Raw genomic sequence first — 25,334 nt, 5'->3', positions numbered from 1 at the left:
TGGATCCATTGTAAAATAAGCTTTAGGAGAAGAAAGTCACCGCTTGTTAAAGGCTCATCTCACATTTGCTTTAAAAAAAATTTAAAAAACCTATGTTGATAATGCCCAACACTTTTGGGAAAATATTCTATGGACTAATGAGACAAAAGCTGAACTTTTTGAAGATTTAAGTCCTGTTGCATCTGAAATAAAAAAAAAACCCACACCATTCATAAAAAGCTGCTTCAGGGCCTGGACGAAGCTGTAATTAGGAGACATGAAGGAGAATGTCTGGCCATTATTCATAGCCTGAAGCTCATGCTCACTTGGGTTATGCTGGACAGTGATCCGAAACACATAGCAAGTCCACCTCAAACAAAAAATGTCTGGAATCAAATCAGACTGAGATGCTTCAGCTTAAACAGGCCGTTCAAAAACCCTTCAAAATGGTTGAATTACAGAGGATCGCAGACATGAACATAACATTAGAAATGGAAGATGAGCAAAGGAGAGAACTGCCTCAAAATATTTATTATTAAGGAAGTGAAGTATGTACAAAAAAGTACAAATGTAGAAAGTTTTACACATACACAAAAATGACAAGCCTATTACGCTACAAAACTGATTACATCATATGTAATTTATTGTTTTATTATTATTATTTATTTATTATTTTCATCAGTTTAAAACACTTTGGATTTACAGTATATGTAATAGGTACATACAAATACAGCACATTTCATTTTTCCAGCAATATTTTAAGCTATTTAAGTATCTACGTGGACCATTTTTGCTTTCCTGGAGACACTCAGACTTCCTCTCCAGCCGCCATCCTCTCAATAGCTTCCCAGTCTATTTTGCTCAGGTTGCTGCTTCCACTCTCAGAGAGATTATCCAGCCAGTCCATCTCTGATCTGGAAGCATCACCATGCTCATCCAAAAGCCCTGCCAAAGCCTGAGAAAATATTCAATTAAAAATACATTTTAACACAAAACCACATCATCTGTTTTCCCTTTAGTTACAGTGGGGCAAAAAAGTATTTAGTCAGCCACCAATTGTGCACGTTCCCCCACTTAAAATGATGACAGAGGTCAGTAATTTGCACCAGAGGTACACTTCAACTGTGAGAGACAGAATGTGAAAAAAAATCCATGAATTCACATGGTAGGATTTGTAAAGAATTTATTCGTAAATTAGGGTGGAAAATAAGTATTTGGTCACCTCAAACAAGGAAAATCTCTGGCTCTCACAGACCTGTAACGTCTTCTGTAAGAAGCTTTTCTGTCCCCCACTCGTTACCTGTATGAATGGCACCTGTTTGAACTCATCATCTGTATAAAAGACACCTGTCCACAGCCTCAAACAGTCAGACTCCAAACTCCGCCATGGCCAAGACCAAAGAGCTTTCGAAGGACACCAGGAAAAGTATTGCAGACCTGCACCAGACTGGGAAGAGTGAATCTACAATAGGCAAGAAGCTTGGTGTGAAAAAATCAACTGTGGGAGCAATCATCAGAAAATGGAAGACATACAAGACCACTGATAATCTCCCTCGATCTGGGGCTCCACGCAAGATCTCATCCCGTGGGGTCAAAATGATCATGAGAACGGTGAGCAAAGATCCCAGAACCACACGGGGGGACCTGGTGAATGACCTGCAGAGAGCTGGGACCAAAGTAACAAAGGTCACCATCAGTAACACACTACAACGGCAGGGAATCAAATCCCGCAGTGCCAGACGTGTTCCGCTGCTGAAGCCAGTGCATGTCCAGGCCCGTCTGAAGTTTGCCAGAGAGCACATGGATGATACAGCAGAGGATTGGGAGAATGTCATGTGGTCAGATGAAACCAAAGTAGAACTTTTTGGTATAAACTCAACTCGTCGTGTTTGGAGGAAGAAGAATACTGAGTTGCATCCCAAGAACACCATACCTACTGTGAAGCATGGGGGTGGAAACATCATGCTATGGGGCTGTTTTTCTGCCAAGGGGACAGGACGACTGATCCGTGTTAAGGACAGAATGAATGGGGCCATGTATCGTGAGATTTTGAGCCAAAACCTCCTTCCATCAGTGAGAACTTTGAAGATGAAACGAGGCTGGGTCTTCCAACATGACAATGATCCAAAACACACCGCCCGGGCAACAAAGGAGTGGCTCCGTAAGAAGCATTTGAAAGTCCTGGAGTGGCCTAGCCAGTCTCCAGACCTCAACCCCATAGAAAATCTGTGGCGGGAGTTGAAAGTCCGTGTTGCTCGGCGACAGCCCCAAAACATCACTGCTCTCGAGAAGATCTGCATGGAGGAATGGGCCAAAATACCAGCTACTGTGTGTGCAAACCTGGTAAAGACCTATAGTAAACGTTTGACCTCTGTTATTGCCAACAAAGGTTATGTTACAAAGTATTGAGTTGTATTTTTGTTATTGACCAAATACTTATTTTCCACCCTGATTTACGAATAAATTCTTTACAAATCCTACCATGTGGATTCATGGATTTTTTTTTTTTTCACATTCTGTCTCTCACAGTTGAAGTGTACCTCTGGTGCAAATTACTGACCTCTGTCATCATTTTAGGTGGGGGAACTTGCACAATCGGTGGCTGACTAAATACTTTTTTGCCCCACTGTACACAGAAACATTAAAATTGCTGTTTGGTTTGCTTAAACTAATTAGCAATTACAGTTTTTAATTCAAGCACTGAGTGATCATAAGAGTGACTCAGAGTTGATTTTCCATCTACAGCATCTGGAAAATAGGTGGCAAAAAGTGAGGTTCTTACTATGTTAGACTGCAACTCCTCCTGCAGCCTATCAAACCCTGATTGCTCCATCTCTTCTCGCTCTTTCGGCCTTGTCTGCTCCCTCAGGATCCCTGTTCTTACTGCAGTTCCTTCTGAAGAACTTCTGTTCACTTCCGTCTTTCTCTGGTACCAATCATGCTGTTCCTTACTGTGGCTCGCTGCAGGAAGTTTACTTGGGCTCTTGAGCATACCACGTTTAGTCACTTGAGACAAGCGGTCCTTTGGCAAAAAGGTCGCTGAAACAAATAAATAAATAAATAAAAATTAATCGCACAACCTAAACATTTTTCTTTTTTACAGTTTAAGCATCCATTTACTTTAATACCAATATATTTCATTACAGTACCTGGTCGGTGTAGTCCCAGTCTCCTGTGGTAATCGTCAGAAGGCCGTACCTGCACTTCAGCAAACTGTTGGCGAAGGCTGGCTGGGGTTTGTCCTGACTGGGGTTTCAGACTTCTTTTATTATTGATATCACTGTAAACTCTAGGACAGAGAAATCAACTCCATTACTGTATAAAGCCTCAATTCTTTTTTTGTTTATTTTTTAATACACCGTCTCTGTAGGTACACGTCTTGGATACTCTGCAAAAGTTCTGAATTCATTCTGTAACTAGAAAAAAGGCCACAAAAGGTAACTGTGCGCTCATCTCTTAATAAATGTCAAAACAACTAGAATAGCAGCTCTCACCGATAATTACACCAACTATTATTTCTGGATGAGGATGACAAATGCATTTCAGCTTTAATGCTGGTGACTGCTTATAGCTGAAACACAAGAGTTTGTTTTCAACAAAGTGTCTCTGAATATACGACAGAGGTAGTCGACAGCCCTGACCTCAACATCCTGGCACAAAGACACAGAAGCAAATGAGAGAACAACCTTGGTGCACTTCTATAGATGAACTATTAATGCACTCGTATGATGATAAATTCATGGCATCATAACAGAAGCAGCCTTATTCTACTTGGGCCTTGGACCTTCAGAAAATAAAGTCCATGGGTTCACATAGTTTTCCTCGTCACTGTATATAATCTTTAAAAAAAAGTTTACAAGGAATGTGTTCAACATTCTTATTATTCTTTAATGAGTCTGGTTCCCGGTCGAATTACTGTCACAGACGATACCTGTGAGTGCTGCCTGAGGGAGGAGCAAAGGAAGAGTGTGTGGCGGAGGGCACCTGAGGTCCTTCAGGCCTTGACGAGCTTAATGTGGATGCAGGAGAGGCAAGAAAGTCACTGACCAAAGAAAAAGCTTCATGGGTCCTCTTGTTGTACTGCTCAAGAAGCAGGGCCCTAATAAATCAAGAGAAATAGTTTTGCACAGGCAGACGCATTTCTTTAAGACAACGATTAAGTAAATAAAATACATACTTTTCTTTCTTCTCTCTGCTTCTCGAACTGGTCGTTCTATTTTTGGTTGCTGAATACTGAAGAGAACAAAAAAGTAACAAAGTGAATGGGATATTTCAAATACACAGCATGTGACAGAAACCCTAATGAAAAGGCGACTGAATCTCACCACTGCTGCTGAAGAAGAGAAAGGTTTGTGCTCCCTCTCTCTCAGGGTCTCTCTGTGTTTTTGATAAGCAGCCAGTCTTTCCCTCTGTCTTCTTCTCATCCACATCCTCAGCTCTCTTCTCTCATCCTCTGCATGATTCTGCGACATGGAGCTACTCTGCAGTTGGTCCTGCCTGCTGTGGGACATATTTAACAGCTCAGAGAAAAATCACACTTGTTTAAGTCACCATTTGAGCAGCACTCATTTTTAGTAGTCACTATACCTGCTACGGTGTGGAGTCTGTGAGGTGGACAAATCCAAGTCAGTCTGAGATAAATAGCCTTCTCTTATCAACTCGTCTAAGATTTCTGCTGTATCGGATAGCTCAGTCTGACCCAGATTCTCATCTGCTGATCTAGACATTGACAGGTAGAGGGCAGAATATTTTAATATTCAAGAGAAATGGAAAAAAGGCGAGCAAATCAACAGCAGAAATGATAAGTTATAAGATCAGTATACCAACTTCAACTTACACGTGAGATATCCTGAATGTTTCATTTAACTGAGCTTCCATTCCTGTAGATAAAACATACAAGAATTATGACTTAAATAACCACGTATGCTAGTACAGTATGTCCTCCATCTATAAAGACAGATTCACAATCAGGTCAAATGGTACAGTAGTCCTCTATTAGAGAAAAATAAACATTATTATACCCAAGTTCAGCTCATTTTGGTGAGACAGAAACATAGAAACAAACAACAAGAGTGACAGCTAGTAAGTGTTATTATAAATCAGCCTGCTGTTAAATATATTTGTTGTCATTAGTGATGTTTTTTTAAATTAATTGCGCGATTACTTGGTGGGCTGTTTAGGTGGGACAGACCAGCTCTGTGACAGTGCGGAGAAGTGGAATAATGAAAAGAAGTTGTTCTTTCAGGACTGGAATCAAACACAAACTCCTCTTCTTGATTTTCATCATCTTCTTGGGATTCACTCAGTTCAGGTAAAATGTCCACATCAGGTGCCCATGCTGTTAGACAATATATAACTGATATCAGCATTTGAACAAAAACAGTGACGCACAATGTAATATCTTATATTTGAAATATATTACAAAAATAACGCTTTCATTATATACTGTAACAAATTTTTTGAGATGAACTAAAAATGCAGATGATTTCACTACAGATGAATACATTTTAGGAAGCACCTTTCTTAGGGACATTGAGTCTGACAGTTTTCTTTACTGCTGTGGTCGTCCTCACATAAGGGACCTTCTCTGGCTTGAGCTTTTCAATAGTGTTAACCAGCTACATGAAGACACAACAGAATAACCAAGAAATTACCTATAACATAAGCATGTCAGCTGTAGAATTCAATTTGTAAACTTTGGTGACATTAAAAATACAAGTAGTATAAGTACAAAACATTTTCTACCATCCCGGAGTTTGAGAAGTCCTTCTCCAAATGATCTGCAATGTTCTGTAGAGCAGCCAACTTGGAATCCAGCTCTGAGAGGCAAGAGGAGAACCTGACTATAGGAGTTGAAGAGGAGACACTGGGTGGTTCAGAGCTCTGGGTCTTTATAGCCTGAAGGATCTCAGAGTCAGACAAATCAACCGTCTCACTGTTTAGTGGAGTGTTTCTCTCGGAAACCCTGCTGGGTTCAATGTGGCTGACTGAAGGGGACTCCTCGGGAATATCTAAAGTATACAAAGATATTTGGAAGAATAGCAGTGGTGTGCTTTAACAGCGGCACAACAATTTTCAGTAGACGGAACTCTATAAAACTTATAAAGACCTGGTTGAGTCGTGGGTTTCAGGAGATTCTCTGGAATTGTGAATGACGGTTGCGGAACGGCACCGACATCATCACCCCTGATAACAGAGGTTGCAAGAACATGAAGCTGAGCAGATGTAGGTGAAGAAGGGTGGATGAATGGAAGATCCTGACGGTGCCTCCTTTCCTCTATATCTAAGACACTTATGAACTGGCGGCTGCCCACATCCTGAAAAAACAAACAAACAAACAAAAAAGATACTTTAAGCAACCTCCTGATGAAATATAATAAAAGGGGTAAAAGTGTGCATAAATCATATGAACTTAATACATTATAGTTACTGCATGAAAAGACCTGCATACTTTTATCTACAGGCGTTAAAAGAGCATCTATGCTAAATATATTCAGTGCATCCAGGTAATAACAGACCCTTTTTTCACAGCAGCTATTTTGACATAAAACAGCAGGTTAAACAATATACTGTTGTATTCAAATATAGCTGTACAATCCAAAAGCACAATTTACTGTAGCTAAAAATTGTAATGCTCCTTTATTTGGTGAATCCAGCATGTATTCCAAGGATCTTACCATAACTTTCTCTTCCTCCTGTCTTGGCTCCTTGGTGTTCTGAATAGTGACTTCACTGCACACCCGGAAATCCCCAGAATTTTGTGCTAGGTGGAGAACACAAACATACACACCCACAGATATTCTCAGTTGTATCATATAATAAATAAATAATCAGACTGTTATCACTGACCCTGCAAATTCAAAGAGACTTACATTTAGGGCTGCCAGCCTGGACAGATACAGCTTTATCCACAAGCTTGGGAGTATAACCTGAAAGAAGAAGAATAAATGCTAAGATTTTTAGCTATAATTCAAGTTTTTCTTTAACTGTTTATGCTAATTATTTCTTATGAATAAAAACAGTCAGGCTGTTAAAGAAATTTCATTCAACTACAAATAAATGTAAGCTGTGTAGTAACTTTACAACCATGTAAAACCATTGCATCAACACTTTAACTTTAACTCACCTGGATCTGTGTTGGTGGAAGCATCATGGCACTCTGGGGGCCGTTTACATGCGGAAGCAAAGGCATGGAGCTCAGCTGAAGTGGACATAACTCTGTCCAATAATCTCTGACCAGTCAGTGAAGAGTCAAAAGATTCTAGGAGTTAACAAGAAGCAGATCAATAGAACTGCAAATGGGACATAATATATGATATTGTCTCATCAAGAATGTCCTTATCTCCTTGTTCTTATTTCTGAGGAAAGTTTTAAAGAGTCTGAATAATTATTGCTAGTTCAGAAGAGATTTTTAAAACAGTATTACTTCTCCGCGATTTCAAAAAGAAAGCATACATTTTGTGGCTCCTGGCATCTACAGTGGTGCTTTAATACTCTGAAACTGGAAACTCAACAGTGCCAAAACCTACTAACATACAGTAAGCATGCAATGTCGCTGTAAATATCAAGTGTTGTGCATTTAAGACCAACCAGGAAGAATGGGAATATCCTGTTCGGGGATAATCTCTTTGGCAGCTGCAGGCTCTTCACTCACAGGAAGTTCAGCTGGCTAAATATATAAACATACGTAAAAACATAATAATGAAGCAAACATATGATGAGTGTGTTGTAACTTAATATCTATTAAGCACAAAAAACTTTTTGGAATTAATATCATTCTACCTCATGTGTAGGAATGATGGAGTCATTTGGTCTGAATGTGACCTCAGTTTTTCTCGCCTTCCCCTCTCTCCTCTTCAGCCTAGAAATGACACAAAATGATATATAAGTAAAATAGTGACCAAAAAGGGGGGAAACCACTTAATATAAAACTATTATGTGTTTGCCTGTTGTTGGAGATAGAGGTGGAAGAAGTGGGGTCTCTTCTAGTTGTTTCAGCAGATGGGTCTACTCTAAGTAACTGCAGCCGAGCCTCTTCAGCATTCGGGTTTCTCTTCACTAAGTTAGTCAAATCCTCCATGGAAAAGAGACGAGTTACATGGGTTGAAGCAGTGGCCAAGGGTAACTCCTGTGGGACAGGCATCCATCAATAAGCTATAACACAAGATACAGCGGTACCAAATGTGAAAATCAGGACGTTTGGGAAGCACTGCTTACCATTTTTGGTTCAGATTTAATATGCAGAAGCTTGATCGCAGGTGCTTCTCTAATTGGAGCTGCAATCAAAGGAGGATGTCTGGGAGAAGAAGGCAATCTGGGGAAGGTGATGTTGCTTTGAGAAACAGACTGTACGTGCAGAAGGCGAAGGCCCTGCAGTGCTGCAGGTGTGTGAGCTGGAAAAGCGGGAAGGAGTAGGGAGAACTCTTGACCTCTGGACTGCTCCGATGGCCAAATCTGATTTTGAGAGTTTCTGGGAGTAGGATTGTGTGGAGGATTAAAATTCAGCTGTCTTTTTGGAACTGAAGACCTGTCTGCTTTCTTTAAGGTGGTTTGGTCACTGTGCTTAAACTTTTTCTGATCAAATTTTGAGGTTGCAGGATTTAAAGTGTGCAATGCTTGGGGGTTTTGGGCCGGATAACACTGCGGGGCATTCTGCTGGGGTAACTTCAGGCCCAAAACCTGTGGAACAGAGTCATTTTGGCTGCTACCATTACAAGGCTGCAACACAGGAGTGCTGTGAACAGTGTCTGTAGTGGTGAGAAGGCCCTCGGAGGAGGGGATTAACTTCCTGCTCTCAAACAGCTGAACGTCTGCCGAGTTCGCCTGGACGGACAGTGGCTGCATTTCCTGAAGAAACAAGGACTTATTTCAAACTTGGTTTCACTGTGTTGCAAGCATTATTCACACAGAAAAGCAATCTGTTAACATTTTTCTAAAATTAAGGAATTTCTCTGTTTTTAGGATAAATAAATATATTGGTTTATCTTATCTTATCTTACCTGAAAATTTACACTGGTTGTACTAGACAGCAGAGCTTTTGTCTGTGTCTGTTGATTGGCAGGCTGGTCTGGAGGTCGGCATGTATGGGTGTGAATGAACTGGGTATTCTTGGATCCTGAATATGTCTGTACTGGATGTGGCACAGAGACGGTAGCTTGATTGGGTAAGGTGCTTGGCTCAGGAACGAACCTGGTAGTGGAAGATGATGGCACATTAGGGTCTGAGGAGTTCATGTCTGGGTGGGTCAAAGAAGCACTCTGCTGGGCAAGTTGTAGGTTGGCAAATGTAACTCCCAAAACCTCTCTCAGACTCATGTAGTTGATATGCTGCAATGAAAGGACAAATACGCTCAGTTCAGCGTTAATCTTTTGAATCCAATCCTTCCCTTTTGGTTGGTCCCATTTTTACCTGAACCAGCCTGAATAAGTCTTCACCCAGACGTTCTCTCATTGGTGGAATGTGGGTGGTTGATGGCTGATTGGAGTTTGGAGAATATGCAGTGGCTCCACTAGCTGTGGAGCTTTGTGGATGAAAGTTTGAAGGAGCTACAGATGGTTTGGGGGGTGGCATGCCAGCTGAATCAGAAGTTTCTGCCTGGACTGTAGCCTCAGACTGTATAATGGAAGGTGCAGGAGGCTCTGGGTGTGGAGGTTCTTGTACGCTTCCAGCATGACTGTACAGGAAATTTCACCAATAATTTTGCATGCTTAGATTTGCAGAGATTTTTTTAAATTTTAGAAATGTCTGAGAAACATGCATTACTGAACAAATTAAATGTTCTCCTCTGAGAAAACAGTGTCACCATTATATATAGGTATAATAACTTACACAGAGGTGGAACTGGATATATTGTCAGTTTTTTCTGAGCAGTCTAGGTCTGCAAGCTTTAAACTCTGAAAACGAAAAAAACAACAATCATATTGTCTTTGACAGTCACGATGATAGAGATGAATACTGGGAATGTTAACAGAGGATACTAACCATGTTGGGTGTGCAGCTTTTTCCACTGGAACCAGAAGACAACACATCCAAGCCCTCACTGTCACTGTGTTTGCCTAGAAATATAATATAAATCCATTAGTATTTTCTCTTTAAAAAACAAACTAACAAAAAACTGTGTTATGGCAGCCTTCATGTTGCAGTATAACATAGCGTCATACAGTCTTTTTCAGGTGTAACATCTAAGTCATCGAGAGATGGCTGTATTGGACTTGACGGTCTGTGTGGCGCATCAAAAGTCAGCTGATTCTGGACAGCAGGGAGAGGACTCTGGTGACTCTTCAGCTCTTCTGGTTCATCTATATGAGAACCACTGCAAGGAAGAAAATAAGAACGACTCATTGGAGAGGCAGCTAAATGGCACAGAGGACCAACAGAACAGCAACATGTAGGAAAAAGTAGGACAGGAGGCACTAACTAAACACAACCCAGTTTTATAAACTGATCAAGACTTATCTATAAAAGAGTAGATTTCATTTGGCCACCTATAATCCAAAATAAACTGACTGGCAAGTACAGACTGGCTCGATAAAGACATCCTCTGAATGTGTGTCAGTCCAGTTTGTTTAATATAGAAATTTATGACTGTAAATAAAATATTGGGCACTCACATGGATAGTTCTCCTTGCTGTAGATTGTGATCTAGACCAGTGACAGGAGTGTTAGCTGATCCGGGGTAGCCTGTGTCAACACTGCTCTCTCTTTCTAGCTTACTTTCCACCTCAGACTGCAGCACAGGGGCTACTGTCCATTCCATTTCTGGGACTCGGAAGTGGGCGCTAAAGCAGTCCATCCCAAGTTGAGCGGTGTACCTGCGCTCCAGCAAACTGAGGGAAGTAAGGATGGCAGGTGCTGAGGCTTTGACACGAATCACTACACCTTCATCTGCTGTTCGTCCAACTTTTCCTGCTTTAACTTTCTTTACTCTACCATGATGCCCCATTAGCGCCCTTTTGTCAGCCCAGCGAACCATCCACTCCAGCAGCCTGCCCAGTTCTGGAAACTTAGATTCCAATTGAGTATCCAAGCCCTGCTGCAATTCAGTTACAGCTTCCACAGACACTGAAGGACTAAATATGTTATCTGATGGCTGTGCAGTGGTTGAAGCATTTTGAATAGGCCTACTTTCACTACCAGACAGCCCTCCCATCACTCTTTGGTCTAAAGGCACACTGCTTTGCTGTCGGAGGCCAAACAAACCTTTTTGCCGCCCTATTCTCAGTCCAGGATGAGAACTGGCAGAAGGGTTAGACCTGGTTATGGGGGTTTCATTCCAGACAGAGGAAGTTTGCAGTTCAGGTGTTGTGCCATGTTTTACAGGTCTGTAGCAATAACCAGCTCTGAATACAGGTGGATCATGGCCTGGGTGTTTTCTTGCTGGATTGAGCCCATCTCTTTGACGACGATGTATGGTGGTGAGCACGTCAAAGGTGAGAGAATGCAACTCCTTCTTCCTCAGCTCAGAGCAGTAGCCCTTAAACAAAGGTAGTTCACTGCTCGAGTCCCCACCATCGGTACTATCCTTCTCTAGCACGTAGCTGAGGAAGAGCTCCAGGAAACTCAAGTACTCCTCATCCTCCAGCTCAAACTCCCAGGTCCCAACCACTGGTGGGGAGGGCTCCCTTATTTTCTTGGCACTGCCTTGGTTACTCTCCTCTTGAATTACGCTTTCAATCTTAACAGCAGTCTTCTTTTCATTTTCTCTTTCTTTCTCCTTTCTTTTGACTCTGAAACAATCACATAACGCAAAATAAGATACAAATAAGACACACAACACCACAGAATAATGGCAGTGATAGTATTTCACACTGCCTACCCGGTCATAGCTCTAGAATACTGTTCAGGAGAGACTGCCCCAGATGTATCATCTGTTGTGTCTCCATCAATTCGCATTGATGGGAAACCACAGTCAGTTATGGTGCTGGTACTCAGACTTGTACCCAATGACAGCTGCCCTAACATGGCCATCCCATGTTCCTGATCATCCTCCTCTTCATCCTCTTTCTCCCACAGATTGAGCACAGGGGGAGCCAAGTGCCTTTCTAGTCGTGCCAGATGTTTCCTCCTTTGCCTGTGTTTGTCTTGAATGAGAATCACCATGAGCTCGTTGCTTTCTTCTTTTTTCCCATCTAGGAATCAGATATTACACAGAGAATCAGCATCCAGTTATCACGTGTTTTCAACAGAAATCAAAGCTCAAACACTACTATTATGACTTGTTTTAAAGACCATAATAAATTATTATATAGGCATCACATCTGGCCTTTTAAAATATAAGATGAAGGCTTTCACTGCCTTCTTTCACTGCCCTCTCTTGGACCACCAGCACAGCATCACTGGCCAAGAAAGCACAACAGCGCCTCTACTTCCTGCGCAAACTCAAGCGGGCAAGTGCTCCACCACCCATCCTGACTACATTCTACAGAGGCACTATTGAAAGTATCCTCTCCAGCTGCATCACTGTGTGGGGCGGTAGCTGCACTGACTATAACAGAAAAGCTCTACAACGCATTGTGAGAACAGCTGAGAGGATAGTTGGTGTACCACTCCCCTCCCTGCAAGACATTTACACCACTCGCCTCACCCGCAAAGCCATCACAATTGTCAACGATGCAACCCACCCCGCGCACTGTCTGTTCAGCCTCCTGCCCTCTGGAAAGAGATACAGAAGTCTCCACTCCCGCACTACCAGGCTCACCAACAGCTTCATCCACCAGGCTGTGAGACTGCTGAACTCTCTTCCCTCCCGACTCCCAGCCAGCAGAATCACCAGATTGGCAGAAGTATAGGAAGACAGATTGGACTCTACTCCCCCTCACCCACGCACACTCTCCAGCAAGGAAACACTCTCTGAACCGGGAACTGAAAACATTCCTGACTTGCATTGCAATTGCACACACCTGCAGCTATATATATATTTTTGGTATTTCTTTTGGCACTGTTTATATTATTTATATTATTATATTACTATTTATTACTTTATTGTTAGGGCTGTTTTTTTTGTTGTGCATCTGCACCTTATTGTTGTCAATGTCTACGCATGGGACAGTGTGAAACGTAATTTCAATTCCTTTGTATGGCAAGTACATTTGAAGAAATTGACAAATAAAAGTATTCTATTCTATTCTATTCTATTCTATTCTATTCTATGCATTTAAAATGCTAAAAGAAGGATTAAAGCCAAAAGCTATTAATTTCTTTAAGTGTTGCACAGCACTTCAAAGCAACTTGCAAACAAAAAGTGGGGTCTGTACCAAGCACATTGCACTGCCTCAGCCTCTCCAACAGCGAGTTATACTTTTCTCTCAAAGGGACTCTGACAGACTCTTTCTCCTCTGGGAAGGCTTTTACAAGTGTGTCTGCAACCTAAGAAAAAAGAAGACAAACCAAAGAATGAAAAATGTAGTCACTAGAGTGTCTTTCATCATAAGATACCATGTATAATTAGACAAGGGATTGTCACCAGAGACACAGGAGGTAGTTCAGACATGAGGCTGAGCAGTATGTCTTGAAGAATTTCATCAGCACTAAGGAAGCGTGAGAAAGGCAGAAGTCGACAGGCCCAAAGGAGAGCATCAACACAGGCAGAATTCACTTCAGAATCTCCAGAAAACTGAGGAGCATAAATATACCAGAGCATTTAGAAGGCATCAGTGGCTAAAGAATAGAGAATAAATTGCACATTCACACTCAAAAAAAGTGTACCTTTTCATCTGTAACATGCTCTCTGGCAGCCTGATACCTCCTGCAACATATTGAGAGCTGGTCTCTGACATGAAGCATCCAGCATAGAGCACACAGCTCCCTGAAAACAACTTCATAGCAGAAATATGGTTAATACAAGTAACCTGAAACTAGATCATCACCAATTATATCCACAATTTACAGTAAGCAGCATCTTACTAATAGTCTGAATGATGTCAGAGTCCAGGTGACCATCATTATTCGGCCCCCTTCTGAAAAAACCACTACGAGTGATGAACTTCATCAATCCATCCGGGAAAGCCTTTTCCTCCTCAGCAGCGGATCGATGAGAATACTTCTTCTTGATCTGATTAAAGACAGAAAAATGTTTACCACCACCTATTCCACAGGACATGATCGACCACATTATTTTGTCCATATGCATAGCGGACCAATGAAGATCTATTAAAAAAAGAAAAGGGTAGGCAGTGAGACAAAAAGCATTTTCATGTGTCTTTTAGAACACACTCGTAATACAAAATTGTAAACAAGAAATTTAGTTGTTGTTTTTTTAATTAATCTAAATCATTCATTCAAACTAGAATATCCCACTTCTTTTTTAAGCCCTTCCTTAAGCGAAGAAATACCTTGTGTAGCAGGTGTCTGGCACGGCGCAGAGAGCTGATGTACCACTGAGCAGCAGAACGGCAACACCGGCCAGATCTTAGGAGCAACACTAATCTTTGAAGATCCATAGAGACTTTGTGTCGACATGTGATTTCTGCAAACTGCCCCTCTGTCCCTATTTGATCCTAATCATGAGACACACGCACAACATTTAGCAGACAATTATCCTGTGAATGTACCATATGTAAACACTGATCTTCTATTAATGCACCTGTGTGTTGGGAGAAGGCTGTGGACAGTACAGAGGTGGGGAGGGAAGATACAGTCCACTGGGCACCAAGGTAGGTAGGGAAGAACACAGGTCTTTGGCTTTGTCCAGCAAGGTAGACAAGGGTGAAGATAAAACATTCAGTCCTGCAATGACTGAAGCTTTCAGAATCTCCTGTATGGAGATCTGTAACAAGTCCCAGTCTTCTCCTTCCAAAGGATCTTAAAAGACAACCACGCAAAGACAAAACAATAGCACAGACAGCAAGGTTAAAAGGTTTCATGTGCACTGGGATCACCTCATAGAAGTCAGGTCTCACTAACCTGATAAGCTCTTGTCAGCATCTTTATCAATGCAATCTTGGGAGGCAGTCTTGTTGCCCAGAAAAGACTCCAACTCCGCCTGAAAAATGCTTTCTGGTTCTAAAACTGCTGGCAGGTGGAGCTCTCTCCTCCTGAGCCTGTCATAAAACATGTCACAGGGGAAAAAAAAATTCACAAATATTGAAGTCCATCCATCCACCCTCTTCTGTTTATGCAGTTTAATATACGATATTCTAAAAACATCAGCCTGTTTGTTATACGTTTTCAAACTGACCGAGTGAAGTCAAAATGGTTGGTGCAGTAACTGGTGTACGCCAGGCTCAGAGACACTGCTGTTTTCCAGTCCCCCAGATGATAAGCTAACCAAACAGACTCAGGAAGTAGACCCCCTATCAGGAGCAGGTCCTGAGCATAGTCCACTGTCCATACTTCCGAAAGATGCTGCTGTCGAACTGCACGAGCCACCTCCTCTTGGCACAACGACACCACACGCTCAACACTAGGGGCTGAGGAAAGACATATTACATGATACAACAATACATGCTATGAATAAATCCTAATAAATTTTTAACTGATGAGTAAGTTGTCAACACACCATGAGGTAGATGTAGTGGAGGCAGAACTACGACATTGTGAGCGGGCAGGACGAAGAGCGGCTGGTTGGTGAAGTAAGAGGCCATGAATCTCCCCAGTGTCTGAACCACCGCAAAGGCAGCGTCATTGTGAAGGTCCATCGGGAGCCATGGGCAAGGAAGAGAATCTACTGAAGGGTGTAAAGGCAGAGATAATAAATAACATCTTCTATTTACAGTGATTTGGTTACTTGATTTCTGCATATAACCAGTAAATTAGAATTATGGTTTGTCTAAACTATATGTCAGATAGTCAGATGAAGTCAGTTTTCCCACTATTATCTGACATTAATACTCCCCTCAGAATTGTATGAAAATAAAGTTTTCATGACACTTCATGTGTACAGTAACACTATCAATGTCTTTATAGAGAAACAGTCTGAAAATGTGTTCAATTTTCCTGTCTTGCCACCCTTCTACTTCTCCAGCTGGCAGCTGGTTTTCATATAGAACTCATAAAAACACATTTGATTTCCACTGTGGTCAAATTGTGCTTTTTAAAGTTATTCTGAGAGACTGTAACCTACTGCCTATCTATGAGACATAAAAGCAGACAGTAAACTCTGCTTTAAAGCAGCTTTTAAAGCCTGGTCTTGTAGACAGAGAGATGTATGTGAATGTCGAATCAAAGTATTTCATGCTAATGACTCTTTTTATGTGCACCCTGCATGCTTTAAAGCGTGAGGTAATATAAAATGATGTACTGCATGCAGCAGAATATGGTCACAGAACAATCTGCAGTAACTGTGTGATAGATCACATCAAGAACAAAAAAGTACACTACTGCCCTAAAACTTTGTTAAATGTAATAAGACCTGCTATCACATATAGTTCCTGCCTTGTTTTTCCTCAATTTCCTTTGGTCTGTTTATCAAATAATGTCTCTTCTGGGTCATCTGTTGTTTAAAACCATCTGTTGTAATTGCTTGCATCTAATGTAGTGAACTGATCTTTTGCCTCCAAATATCACATTTCCATTGTTAAATAATGAACACTATCCCTGTTAAAAACAAACAAGCCTAACTGCAAAGGATTTATTAGAAAGTTTCCAACAATGGCTTTAATTACTTAACATCTTGATTCTCGAAACTTACTCAAAGATGAGGTTTTGGAGGTCACGCTGTCCTTCTCCTGTCGAGCCCTGTACAGTATCAGCTGAGACATGTGGTCCCCCAGCTGCTGGGCTTCTTTTAGTTGGTACTGTGATAGCAGACTATACAGGAGAGCCAGACAAAGCCGTGTCTGCTGAAAGACACTACGATCACAACCTAACAAGAGAGGCATATAATGACTATTTTAAACTGACTGCGACTATGCAGTCTGGTGCCCTAATGTAAAACCTGAAATATACTTGTTCTTACTTTTGTCACTCTCTTGACAAATCTGTAACCGCCACACATCGGCACTTTCCGGGTATAAGCCACACAGGAAAAGATGTTCACCTAGTGCAACAAAGGACAAACTTTTAGTTAAACAACACCCACACAAGATGCACTATTTCTGTGTGCTTATTTTGTCTTTTAATACATAAAGTGTAACTGTTATATTTGGTAATATTTGGTTAAAAAAAAAAAAAAAAAAAACTTTTGGGTTTTTCACTTTCTGTATCTGGCATCAGAGTTACGTTTGAAAAAATACTGTAGTTATCCATCCTGCTCCATACCTGGATAACTCAGCAGTGCGGGGCCCTCTTCTAGTCTTTCTCCAATACCCTGCAGTGCTGTCTGAATCTGGGACATGATGACAGACAAATGCTGATCTTCCTCATCCCAGCCATCATAGCCTTTAAATCTTTTTAGTTCTTCTTTATACTGCTGGGTGACCCTGTACACCAGCTGCCACACTCCCAACAATCTGCCCCAAACAAAAAACAACAAAATCAAATTCTGTAAGACTTTGATAAAGCCTTATATTCAGTGGACGACATGAAATTTAGTGGCTAAAGCTAAGCTTTGCTTATAACTACTTATGTAGAGAAAAAGTCTGTTCCAACCTGCTGGACGGTCGCTGAGGAGCAGGTTGAGCTTGAGGTACAAATATTGATTTCTCCTCTTTCTCATCCTGTAACTGAGGCACATGATATATATCTGAAGAGGAGAGCTGTGGTGGATGTGAAGCAGATTGCTTCTCAATAGAGGGCCAGTCAGATTCTTGCTGCAAGCAGTAAGTGTGGTCAAGAGAATCAGAGATAAGCTGCAATATAAGCATGACTCTGGATAGACTTTCAGATGATACCAGGCATTGGCTCATGTGTTTGGAGTCAGGATGAGGGTTTAGAATAAGGCATATTATCTGTTTCGTAAACTCCACCATCAGCCCTAAGCAGTTGGGCCCATTTGAGTGAACAGTATCCCAGGAAAGGAAAGAAATAAGGGTCTTGATGAGCTGTGAGAGCCAAGTAAATGGCGAGGTATTCATTCTTCCTGTATGGATGACAGAGTTGGGTACCAAATGGAGTAAAGCAGCAAATCGAACCAAAAAGTGCAGGGTGTGCCTCAGCAGAGGAGCTCTGTGTTCCACTGCATTTCCAAGAGAGATGCCAAAGGCCCACGCAGTCAACAATCTACTCTGGATCTTCCCAAGTTTACGGTGAAGAAGAGTCTCCCTCTCCAGTTCAACAGAATCAGTTTCATAATCTTGGCCAGTAACAAATGAGGTGTCAGCGTGTGTCTCTAGGGCATGGATCGTGTCAAACATTGATGCAAACTCCAAACGACCACCATCCTCCACATGAGAACCGGCAGGAAGTCCATCTAGATCAGAGTCATCTTCAAAGACGGCCTAGGAAGCCACACACACAAACAGCAGATTAAAACAGTCAGGACACATTATAAATCAGTGTTACCCAGACTAAAACAAGAAATTTCTCTCTAATAATATGTGACTGACTTGTATCTTTTCAAGAAGCTCCTTTGTGCCACCCAGTGTCTGCTGGTCCAGCAGAAATTGAGGCAAAGTGGATCCATTTGTGGCTGCTGAAATGAAAGAGCCTGTGGTCTTGGGTCGACATGTACTAGTGGGACTAAATACATCCAGGCTGAGGTCCAGATTCAAGCAGGATACCGAGTCCAACCATGCCTTTACATGACTCTAGAAATGACAAATATACGTAAATTGTAATGCTTAGAGTACTAATAATTTTCTAAAAGTCCTGGGCTAATTACCTGTGATTCATCCAGCATTCGGCTGGTCTTCTCAAGATCTTTTCTTGTGTCCTTCAGAAGTGTTTTTAGTAACAGGGCAGGAGAAGGCCTGTCTAACACCCTCATCACTGTGGCCATGTAACCATCAGACACAATGAGATACAACAGTCGTGGATGCCAGGTCACAGAATACCGCTGTCTCATCACGTCCCGCACAGACAAACTGGAGCTGGACAAAGAGGCTTCCCCATTCCTTGTAGACATGGGTGGACTTCATAGAGAAACATAAGATCAGCACAGAAATTAGAACAAAATAAAGAAAGGGAACATATGCTCAAACCAATCAACAACTTTTCAAATGGAGTAGTAAGTGACAAGCACGACAGCCTTTAAATAAAGTATACCGGTAAGTGACGAGAGGGTGCAGGGGTAGGAAGTGTGCGGGTCCAAAGTCGACATTGCAACCAGAGCTTGTTAAAGTGAGCAGACCCCCAAGGCGAGCCAGCATAAGAAGAGAGCCTCGCTTCAAAACACATGCGAAGAAAAGGCCTCCAGGGGACCAGCTGACACTGCCCACCCAATAGGACCTGAAGGAGAAGAAATGCAATTAGTTTCAGCTAATTTTTACATATATAGGACCAAATCATCCCTAACAAGTGACTTTACATATTATGGTGAAGGCTACATAATGTTATAAATAAACTCCCGTTTCATAAACACTTAGAGATGACAAATAATGCTATTTTAACATGAGAAAACCTCACATGGGAGCAGACTCAGGGATGAGATAAGAATCATTCCAACAGAGATCCCAAAATACTTTCAACCACAGAGAGCCTTGTGTGATACATCACACCATTTAGTAGTAGTGGCAGTCGTGATTGCACTTCTTGGCAATTTTGACACATTTGTATATATATAGTTGATTTCTCTTCCTGGGATGCTGGGAAAGGATCATGCAATGCTGTTTATTTCTTGTAAATACTGTACAATCTAGCAGTGACTGTTAAATAGAAGTTTTCTCGCAAATTTAACTGGATGACTGTCGCACAGTGCAAATCATTTTTACTTGTACACACTGACCTTATGTATTTGGAGGGGATCTCCATTTTCTTACTTCCACATCCTCCGAGGCCACTTGATATCGAGACAAAATTCTGCATGCTCACAAAGAGGACCTGTGTAGCCTAAATTCCAACAGGCAACACACGTTTTGATTTATGTTTCTACTGATCAATGGACCTAAAAAATGTAGATGTGAAAAAAGAAAGAAGCTACATGCTCACCTTAGGTTTCCTCTGGTTCAGAACAATGGCTAACAGTCGGCCGTCTGGTGAGAAGGCTGGCACCAAAGCCCCTCTGGACTTGACTGGTTGGCATGGTGGAGTGAGACGAGACATGGGATATGTCTTAGTGGCCCACTGTATCCTGTATCCCACAAAACTAAAAAGAAAAAAATAGTCCTTTTAGTTCTATATGTTTACTATTTAAATTTACTATGTAAATGTTTCGAATTATATTTACTCAAGGAGAGTCTTACTGTTACAGCAATGTGTTCACTCACCCTGATTTCATGTGACCTTCTTTCCATTTAATCTTAAGGCAAGTGATAACAAGCTTCTTCCCAGATGTGAAAACAAAGGCAGATAAGCAGCTATCACCCATAACCTGAGGTAGTTTGGATGACAAAAAAACATATAAGATCTCTAGACAATAAGAAATGATGAGAAGGTCTTTAAAATGCTTTTGTTGATTTAAATATGGCACAAATATGGATTCTGTTTAGAAACCAGACCTCTGTCTTGACAAAAATTGTGTGCTGGGATGCTTCTTTGTCTTGGGAAGAAGGCAGGATGGTGTCTTCTAGGGACTTTATCAGAGCCCAGTGTCCTTTGACTGGACCATCTCGTAATCCTGTCAAATCCTTCACGTCTATACATTCCCACAGGAAAACTTGCCCAGTTATGGCCACCAATAGCACACGTGTCCCATCACAGGAAACCTGGAGGGACAGCCTTGAGGAATTCCCTGTGAAAATATCGGATCGGATAATTTTGTTACAGATGTTCACTACATATGTGTGTGTGTGTGTGTGTGTGTGTGTGTGTGTGTGTGTGTGTGTGTGTGTAATCTATACAAATAGAATAATTAATTAAAATAAGTTAGGTGCCTAGAACAGAAACAGCTTTAGTGAAGGTTACAAATGATCTTCTTATGGCCTCTGACAGTGGACTCATCTCTGTGCTTGTCCTGCTAGACCTTAGTGCAGCATTCGATACTGTTGACCATAATATCCTATTAGAGCGATTAGAACATGCTGTAGGTATTACAGGTACTGCACTGCAGTGGTTTGTATCATATCTATCTAATAGACTCCAATTTGTGCATGTAAATGGAGAGTCCTCTTCACACACTGAGGTTAATTATGGAGTTCCACAGGGTTCAGTGCTAGGACCAATTCTGTTTACATTAAACATTAAAGTTAGAAATATCCTGTCTCAGAGTGACACTGAAAAACTAGTTCATGCATTTATTACTTCCAGGCTGGACTACTGTAATTCATTATTATCAGGATGTCCAAAAAACTCACTGAAAAGCCTTCAGCTAATCCAAAATGCTGCAGCAAGAGTACTGACAGGGACAGAGAGAGCATATCTCTCCTGTTTTGGCTTCCCTTCATTGGCTTCCTGTTAAATCCAGAATTGAATTCAAAATCCTGCTCCTCACATACAAGGTCTTAAATAATCAGGCCCCATCTTATCTTAATGACCTTGTAGTACCATATCACCCTATTAGAGCACTTCGCTCTCGCTCTGCAGGCCTACTTGTTGTTCCTAGAGTATTTAAAAGTAGAATGGGAGGGAGAGCCTTCAGTTTTCAGGCCCCTCTTCTGTGGAACCAGCTTCCAGTTTGGATTCGGGAGACAGGCACTATCTCTACTTTTAAGATTAGGCTTAAAACTTTCCTTTTTGCTAAAACAGATAGTTAGGGCTGGACCAGGTGACCCTGAATCCTCCCTTAGTTATGCTGCAATTGACGTAGGCTGCCGGGGGATTCCCATGATGCATTGAGTTTTTCCTTTCCAGTCACCTTTCTCACTCACTATGTATTAACAGACCTCTCTGCATTGAATCATATCTGTTATTAACCTCGGTCTCTCTTCCACAGCATGTCTTTTATCCTGTCTTCCTTCTCTCACCCCAACCGGTCGCAGCAGATGGCCGCCCCTCCCTGAGCCTGGTTCTGCCGGAGGTTTCTTCCTGTTAAAAGGGAGTTTTTCCTTCCCACTGTCGCCAAAGTGCTCGCTCATAGGCGACTTTTGTTGTGATTTGGCGCCATATAAATAAAATTGAATTGAATTGAATTAGAACAGTTAGGATAAGTAAAACTAAGATATTCATGCAGTGCAATGATAAATTAAAAGGAAATATGCCAAAGTTAAAACAATACTTTGTTCAGTATAGACAAGATATTTAAAGTGATGCATATAAAGGTCCCACAACTGATTTATTCAATTTATTGAAAACTTTCAAATACTACACAAATCAAACTATTTTGCCTCTAGGTGTCTTTATAAAATACACACATACCCTGAAAAGAAGTAATTATCTGAACTATTTCTGGGACTCCTGCAGCAGTCTTCAGCAAATCTTTATCCCGGTTCCACAGAAACACTTCTCCAGAGACCAAAAGACCACAAAGCCACATACCTGGAACAAAAACCAAGAACAAGATAAATTTCTTAGCCAATATTCAGAGCTAAATACATTACTTTGCTTCGAGTTGACATACTAAGCTCACCGTTTTGCGATGAAGCCATTGTCACAACATTGTTGAGCAAAGGATGGAGTTTAGGAGTTCTCTTCTTGGTACGACCAGACACCATGTTAATTTCACTGATCCTCTTGTCATCCAACAGAAACACAGATTCCTTCTCCTGAAGAGCCATGACACCTGCTTGTAATCATATTTTGTATGTCTATAGAAATGTATTTTCGTAAAAATGAATTCCCCTCACCTGCCCGAGCCAGCAGAAGCGCGGCCATGGTTTCTTCCGTTTGATGCTGGATGACAGAACAACTTCCAACTTCAGCTCCATGTTTGAAAGACAGCATCAGTGCTTCCTTGTGACTGTGCATTCAGGAAACTGTAACGGCAACACAGACAGTGTATTTTTCCAGACGTAGTCGTAAATCTCCCTGAGATACGATACGATAAATAACGTGCTCACTGCAAATGTATTCATTATATTGTGAGCTAAAATTAACTTTGCTTAAAACCAACAGCAACAACAACAAAGACGGGGAAGAAACATTACTGTAGGTAACGGTATGATTAACATGAAAAGAATAGCGTTAGCAGCCTAGCTGGTTCTGTTTAGTGCGCAGAGACAAAGTCCCTAAGAAGCCTAACCTGAGTATTTGAAGTACATTGGCTATATTCACTGGTTATCTTCAGACTAAGCGATGCTGAGAATTTTATTATAACTTACCTATTTGGAATTTATACCGTATATAATCACGAAATATTTCGAAACTCCCTCCGCTTCAGTAGCCAGAATTGCTTCCCATGATCCTCCGGGAGGAAGCTTCAGCGCGTTGCCGTAGGAACGTGACGGCAGCTGTGGCAGACGCTCTCCGCTCCCTCCATGTTTTTAACTCTGTGAGTCCCAAATCCTCACAGCTGTTATTTTGCTCGTGAAAGATATACAGCTTCATGTCACCCCTGGAAGCTGAACATATTGTAAATTTCCTCTCTTCCATTCGTCATGACGTTTATATGACTTTCTGGCTCTTTATGCCAAATGTTGTATTTTTTTCAATACTAAAACACTGCAGCCTGAACATTGGAGGGACATTTTGTTACCGTTCTGTCGTGCGGAATAATGCTTAAAAAACAAACAAACAAAAGGGGTTAACTTCCAAAGTTATTACAGTGAAGTCAACCTAAACTAAAAAGAGTAAAAATGCGTCTTAATTAGCTGACATAAAACAAGACCAGACCATCTTAACCTTGCCTCATGACTTTCTCTCCAAACTGCTCAACCTAAGCTGTCCATCTGATATACTCGGTGTAGGCTCTTTACCTTACAATATAAATAACATTTCCGGTGATTGCTGTTATATAAAATTGAATTGAATTGAACTGAATTGAAGAATATTACAAATGAATTAATAAAGTGAAATGGCAAAATTGACTCTGGCCAATACTGAAATTAAACTATGTACAAAACCTGAAAATATGGAAAAATACAAAATTAGAATAAATCTATGTCCTACTTGACATTTGAAATGTCTAGTACCTGCAATATCAAAACTGAAAACAAAAGAATGTTTTTTCTTTTGTTTCCTTGCTTTTTGGTTGTGTTTGCGCATATTAGGTGACGGGGAAAGGACTAATGGGCACTAGGGATGGGTATGAGAGCAATAAACAAGGCCGGTTGTGAATTGGTTTGGCATAAAATTTAAGGAATGGACTTTTTATATTGACAGTGCCATATTAAAATGCTCCCCACCCAATTCAGTGAGAAATAACACTAACAGTACTGACAATAATTGCACTTTTTCTTTAAACATCAGTGCATTGCTCCAAATGCACAAATACAATGAGTGTTATATGCTATATGCAGGATACAAAAAAAAAAAACAGAACATGGCTGTAAAAGCATTCTAATGCCAGCAGATGGCGACCTGCTGCAATAAGAATGAATTCTTCTGAGCACAGAAAAGCATTTTTGAGTTAACATGAGGAGCTTGACTCGAGTCAACGTGAGCACTGTGGCAAATAAACAGAAGCATAAAAGGCCTTTTGTACTTTGTCCTTTCGCTGCTGCAGATATCTTCGACAAGGTCAATTTTCTCTCAGGAACAACAACCCATCTGAATGTTTATGTGCGGTAAGTGATCATCTTCACTATTAACGTGCTTTGGGTTGTGCAAGCCCTTAAGCAATAAGTCTCTTATTGGCTTGTTACAGAGAGTTATTAGGTTTGCCCCGCGGCCCCCGCTGGTATTTAATTACCCTTGCACTCTCTCCTTTTCATCACGACGTGGATGATGGCTGCCATTGCCAGTAGGTGAAAGAGGAGACTTCACCAGACCTTAATTAGTTCATTTGCCTCTGCCTGCCAGGCACAGATGGAGCTCTTTATTACTGTCACTGCCAGGCTCATTCTGCTATGATGATGAGTGTCTTAAGAGGAAGAGCTTGACATCCTAAAATGACACGATGACATGGCCAAAACAGAATCGGTTCAACAAACTAACCAAAAGCAGTTCTATTTTAGCCAGTTCATCATGGAGCAAGCCTACCATATTATAGTCTCATCCCTATGAGATCACAGTGTAAAGATAAAATCTAACCACCTATAAGGTTTCACTTTAGTCTTTCTGTTTATTCTTCAATAAGGCCTTTTTGTTTGGGGTGTGCTTGCAGTTTCATGCCTTTAATAATTGTATGTCTGTTTATTTAATCAGGTAAAAATCTCACCCAGACTGAAACGCTTTATTTAAAGTGAGAAGGCAGCAGAGATTTTAATAAATATAACTAAATAAACAAATACAACTGGCACACATGACAGCTTTATTTGTTAATTTTATAAGAAAGTGAACAAAACAACAAAAGCATACATTATAACATAACTGTTTTCCTCCTTTAAAACAGGCATAAACTCCCTCAG

General features: G+C 41.1%; 2 protein-coding genes across 7 annotated transcripts in view; one reads left to right on the top strand and one right to left on the bottom strand.

Moving 5' to 3' along the window:
• Window positions 1-502: 502 nt before the first annotated feature.
• cplane1 (ciliogenesis and planar polarity effector 1) lies at window positions 503-23,270 on the bottom strand. Of its 6 annotated transcripts, XM_086300728.1 has the most exons (51): window positions 23,148-23,270; window positions 22,674-22,802; window positions 22,457-22,592; window positions 22,246-22,365; window positions 20,451-20,683; window positions 20,220-20,323; window positions 19,942-20,098; window positions 19,739-19,842; window positions 19,060-19,242; window positions 18,677-18,926; window positions 18,402-18,602; window positions 17,506-18,293; window positions 17,176-17,366; window positions 16,874-16,954; window positions 16,607-16,780; window positions 15,476-15,643; window positions 15,155-15,386; window positions 14,881-15,017; window positions 14,561-14,778; window positions 14,310-14,474; window positions 13,882-14,029; window positions 13,684-13,793; window positions 13,442-13,591; window positions 13,233-13,344; window positions 11,795-12,107; window positions 10,590-11,705; window positions 10,140-10,291; window positions 9,961-10,034; window positions 9,808-9,872; window positions 9,388-9,652; window positions 8,979-9,305; window positions 8,197-8,826; window positions 7,926-8,107; window positions 7,762-7,840; window positions 7,570-7,648; window positions 7,106-7,240; window positions 6,852-6,908; window positions 6,657-6,742; window positions 6,089-6,296; window positions 5,916-5,990; window positions 5,725-5,798; window positions 5,498-5,597; window positions 5,144-5,317; window positions 4,817-4,859; window positions 4,567-4,698; window positions 4,305-4,479; window positions 4,157-4,212; window positions 3,911-4,078; window positions 3,129-3,268; window positions 2,762-3,018; window positions 503-934 (listed from the first exon to the last, which is right to left on the bottom strand). In XM_086300728.1, the coding sequence occupies exons 2-51, from the start codon at window positions 22,752-22,754 to the stop codon at window positions 788-790; spliced, it is 9,552 nt and encodes a 3,183-aa protein (XP_086156854.1). In that variant the 5' UTR covers window positions 22,755-22,802; window positions 23,148-23,270; the 3' UTR covers window positions 503-787. The 6 variants fall into 6 exon arrangements, with proteins under 6 accessions (XP_086156854.1, XP_086156849.1, XP_086156851.1 ...); XM_086300723.1 differs by having other exon boundaries at window positions 5,725-5,990; XM_086300725.1 differs by having other exon boundaries at window positions 4,305-4,476; window positions 5,725-5,990.
• Window positions 23,271-24,434: 1,164 nt separating this feature from the next.
• Window positions 24,435-25,334, top strand: part of LOC147325932 (protein FAM222A-like) — a 32,420-nt gene continuing 31,520 nt past the window's right edge. The window contains exon 1 of the mRNA XM_086300721.1: window positions 24,435-24,551. The gene's annotated coding sequence lies outside the window, so the exon portion shown is untranslated. The remainder of the gene's footprint in view (window positions 24,552-25,334) is intronic.

The sequence above is a fragment of the Aulonocara sp. 'chitande type north' Nkhata Bay genome, linkage group LG7 (genome assembly GCF_057382095.1).
Source record: "Aulonocara sp. 'chitande type north' Nkhata Bay isolate Kocher_YH1m ecotype deep benthic linkage group LG7, A_spYH_male_GT1.1, whole genome shotgun sequence".
In the NCBI taxonomy this organism is placed as follows: domain Eukaryota; kingdom Metazoa; phylum Chordata; class Actinopteri; order Cichliformes; family Cichlidae; genus Aulonocara; species Aulonocara sp. 'chitande type north' Nkhata Bay.
Note: the sequence above shows the minus strand (reverse complement) of the source record. Positions and strands in the feature narration are given on the sequence as shown.

Excerpts from the sequence above, each read along its gene's own strand:
- cplane1 (XM_086300723.1), bottom strand. The coding sequence starts at position 22,754 with ATGGAGCTGAAGTTGGAAGTTGTTCTGTCATCCAGCATCAAACGGAAG. Across the intron at positions 3,269-3,910 it reads CCCTCAGGCAGCACTCACAG|AGTTTACAGTGATATCAATA; the intron begins GTATCGTCTGTG and ends TCTCTGTCCTAG. Across the intron at positions 935-2,761 it reads AGGAGTTGCAGTCTAACATA|GCTTTGGCAGGGCTTTTGGA; the intron begins GTAAGAACCTCA and ends ATATTTTCTCAG.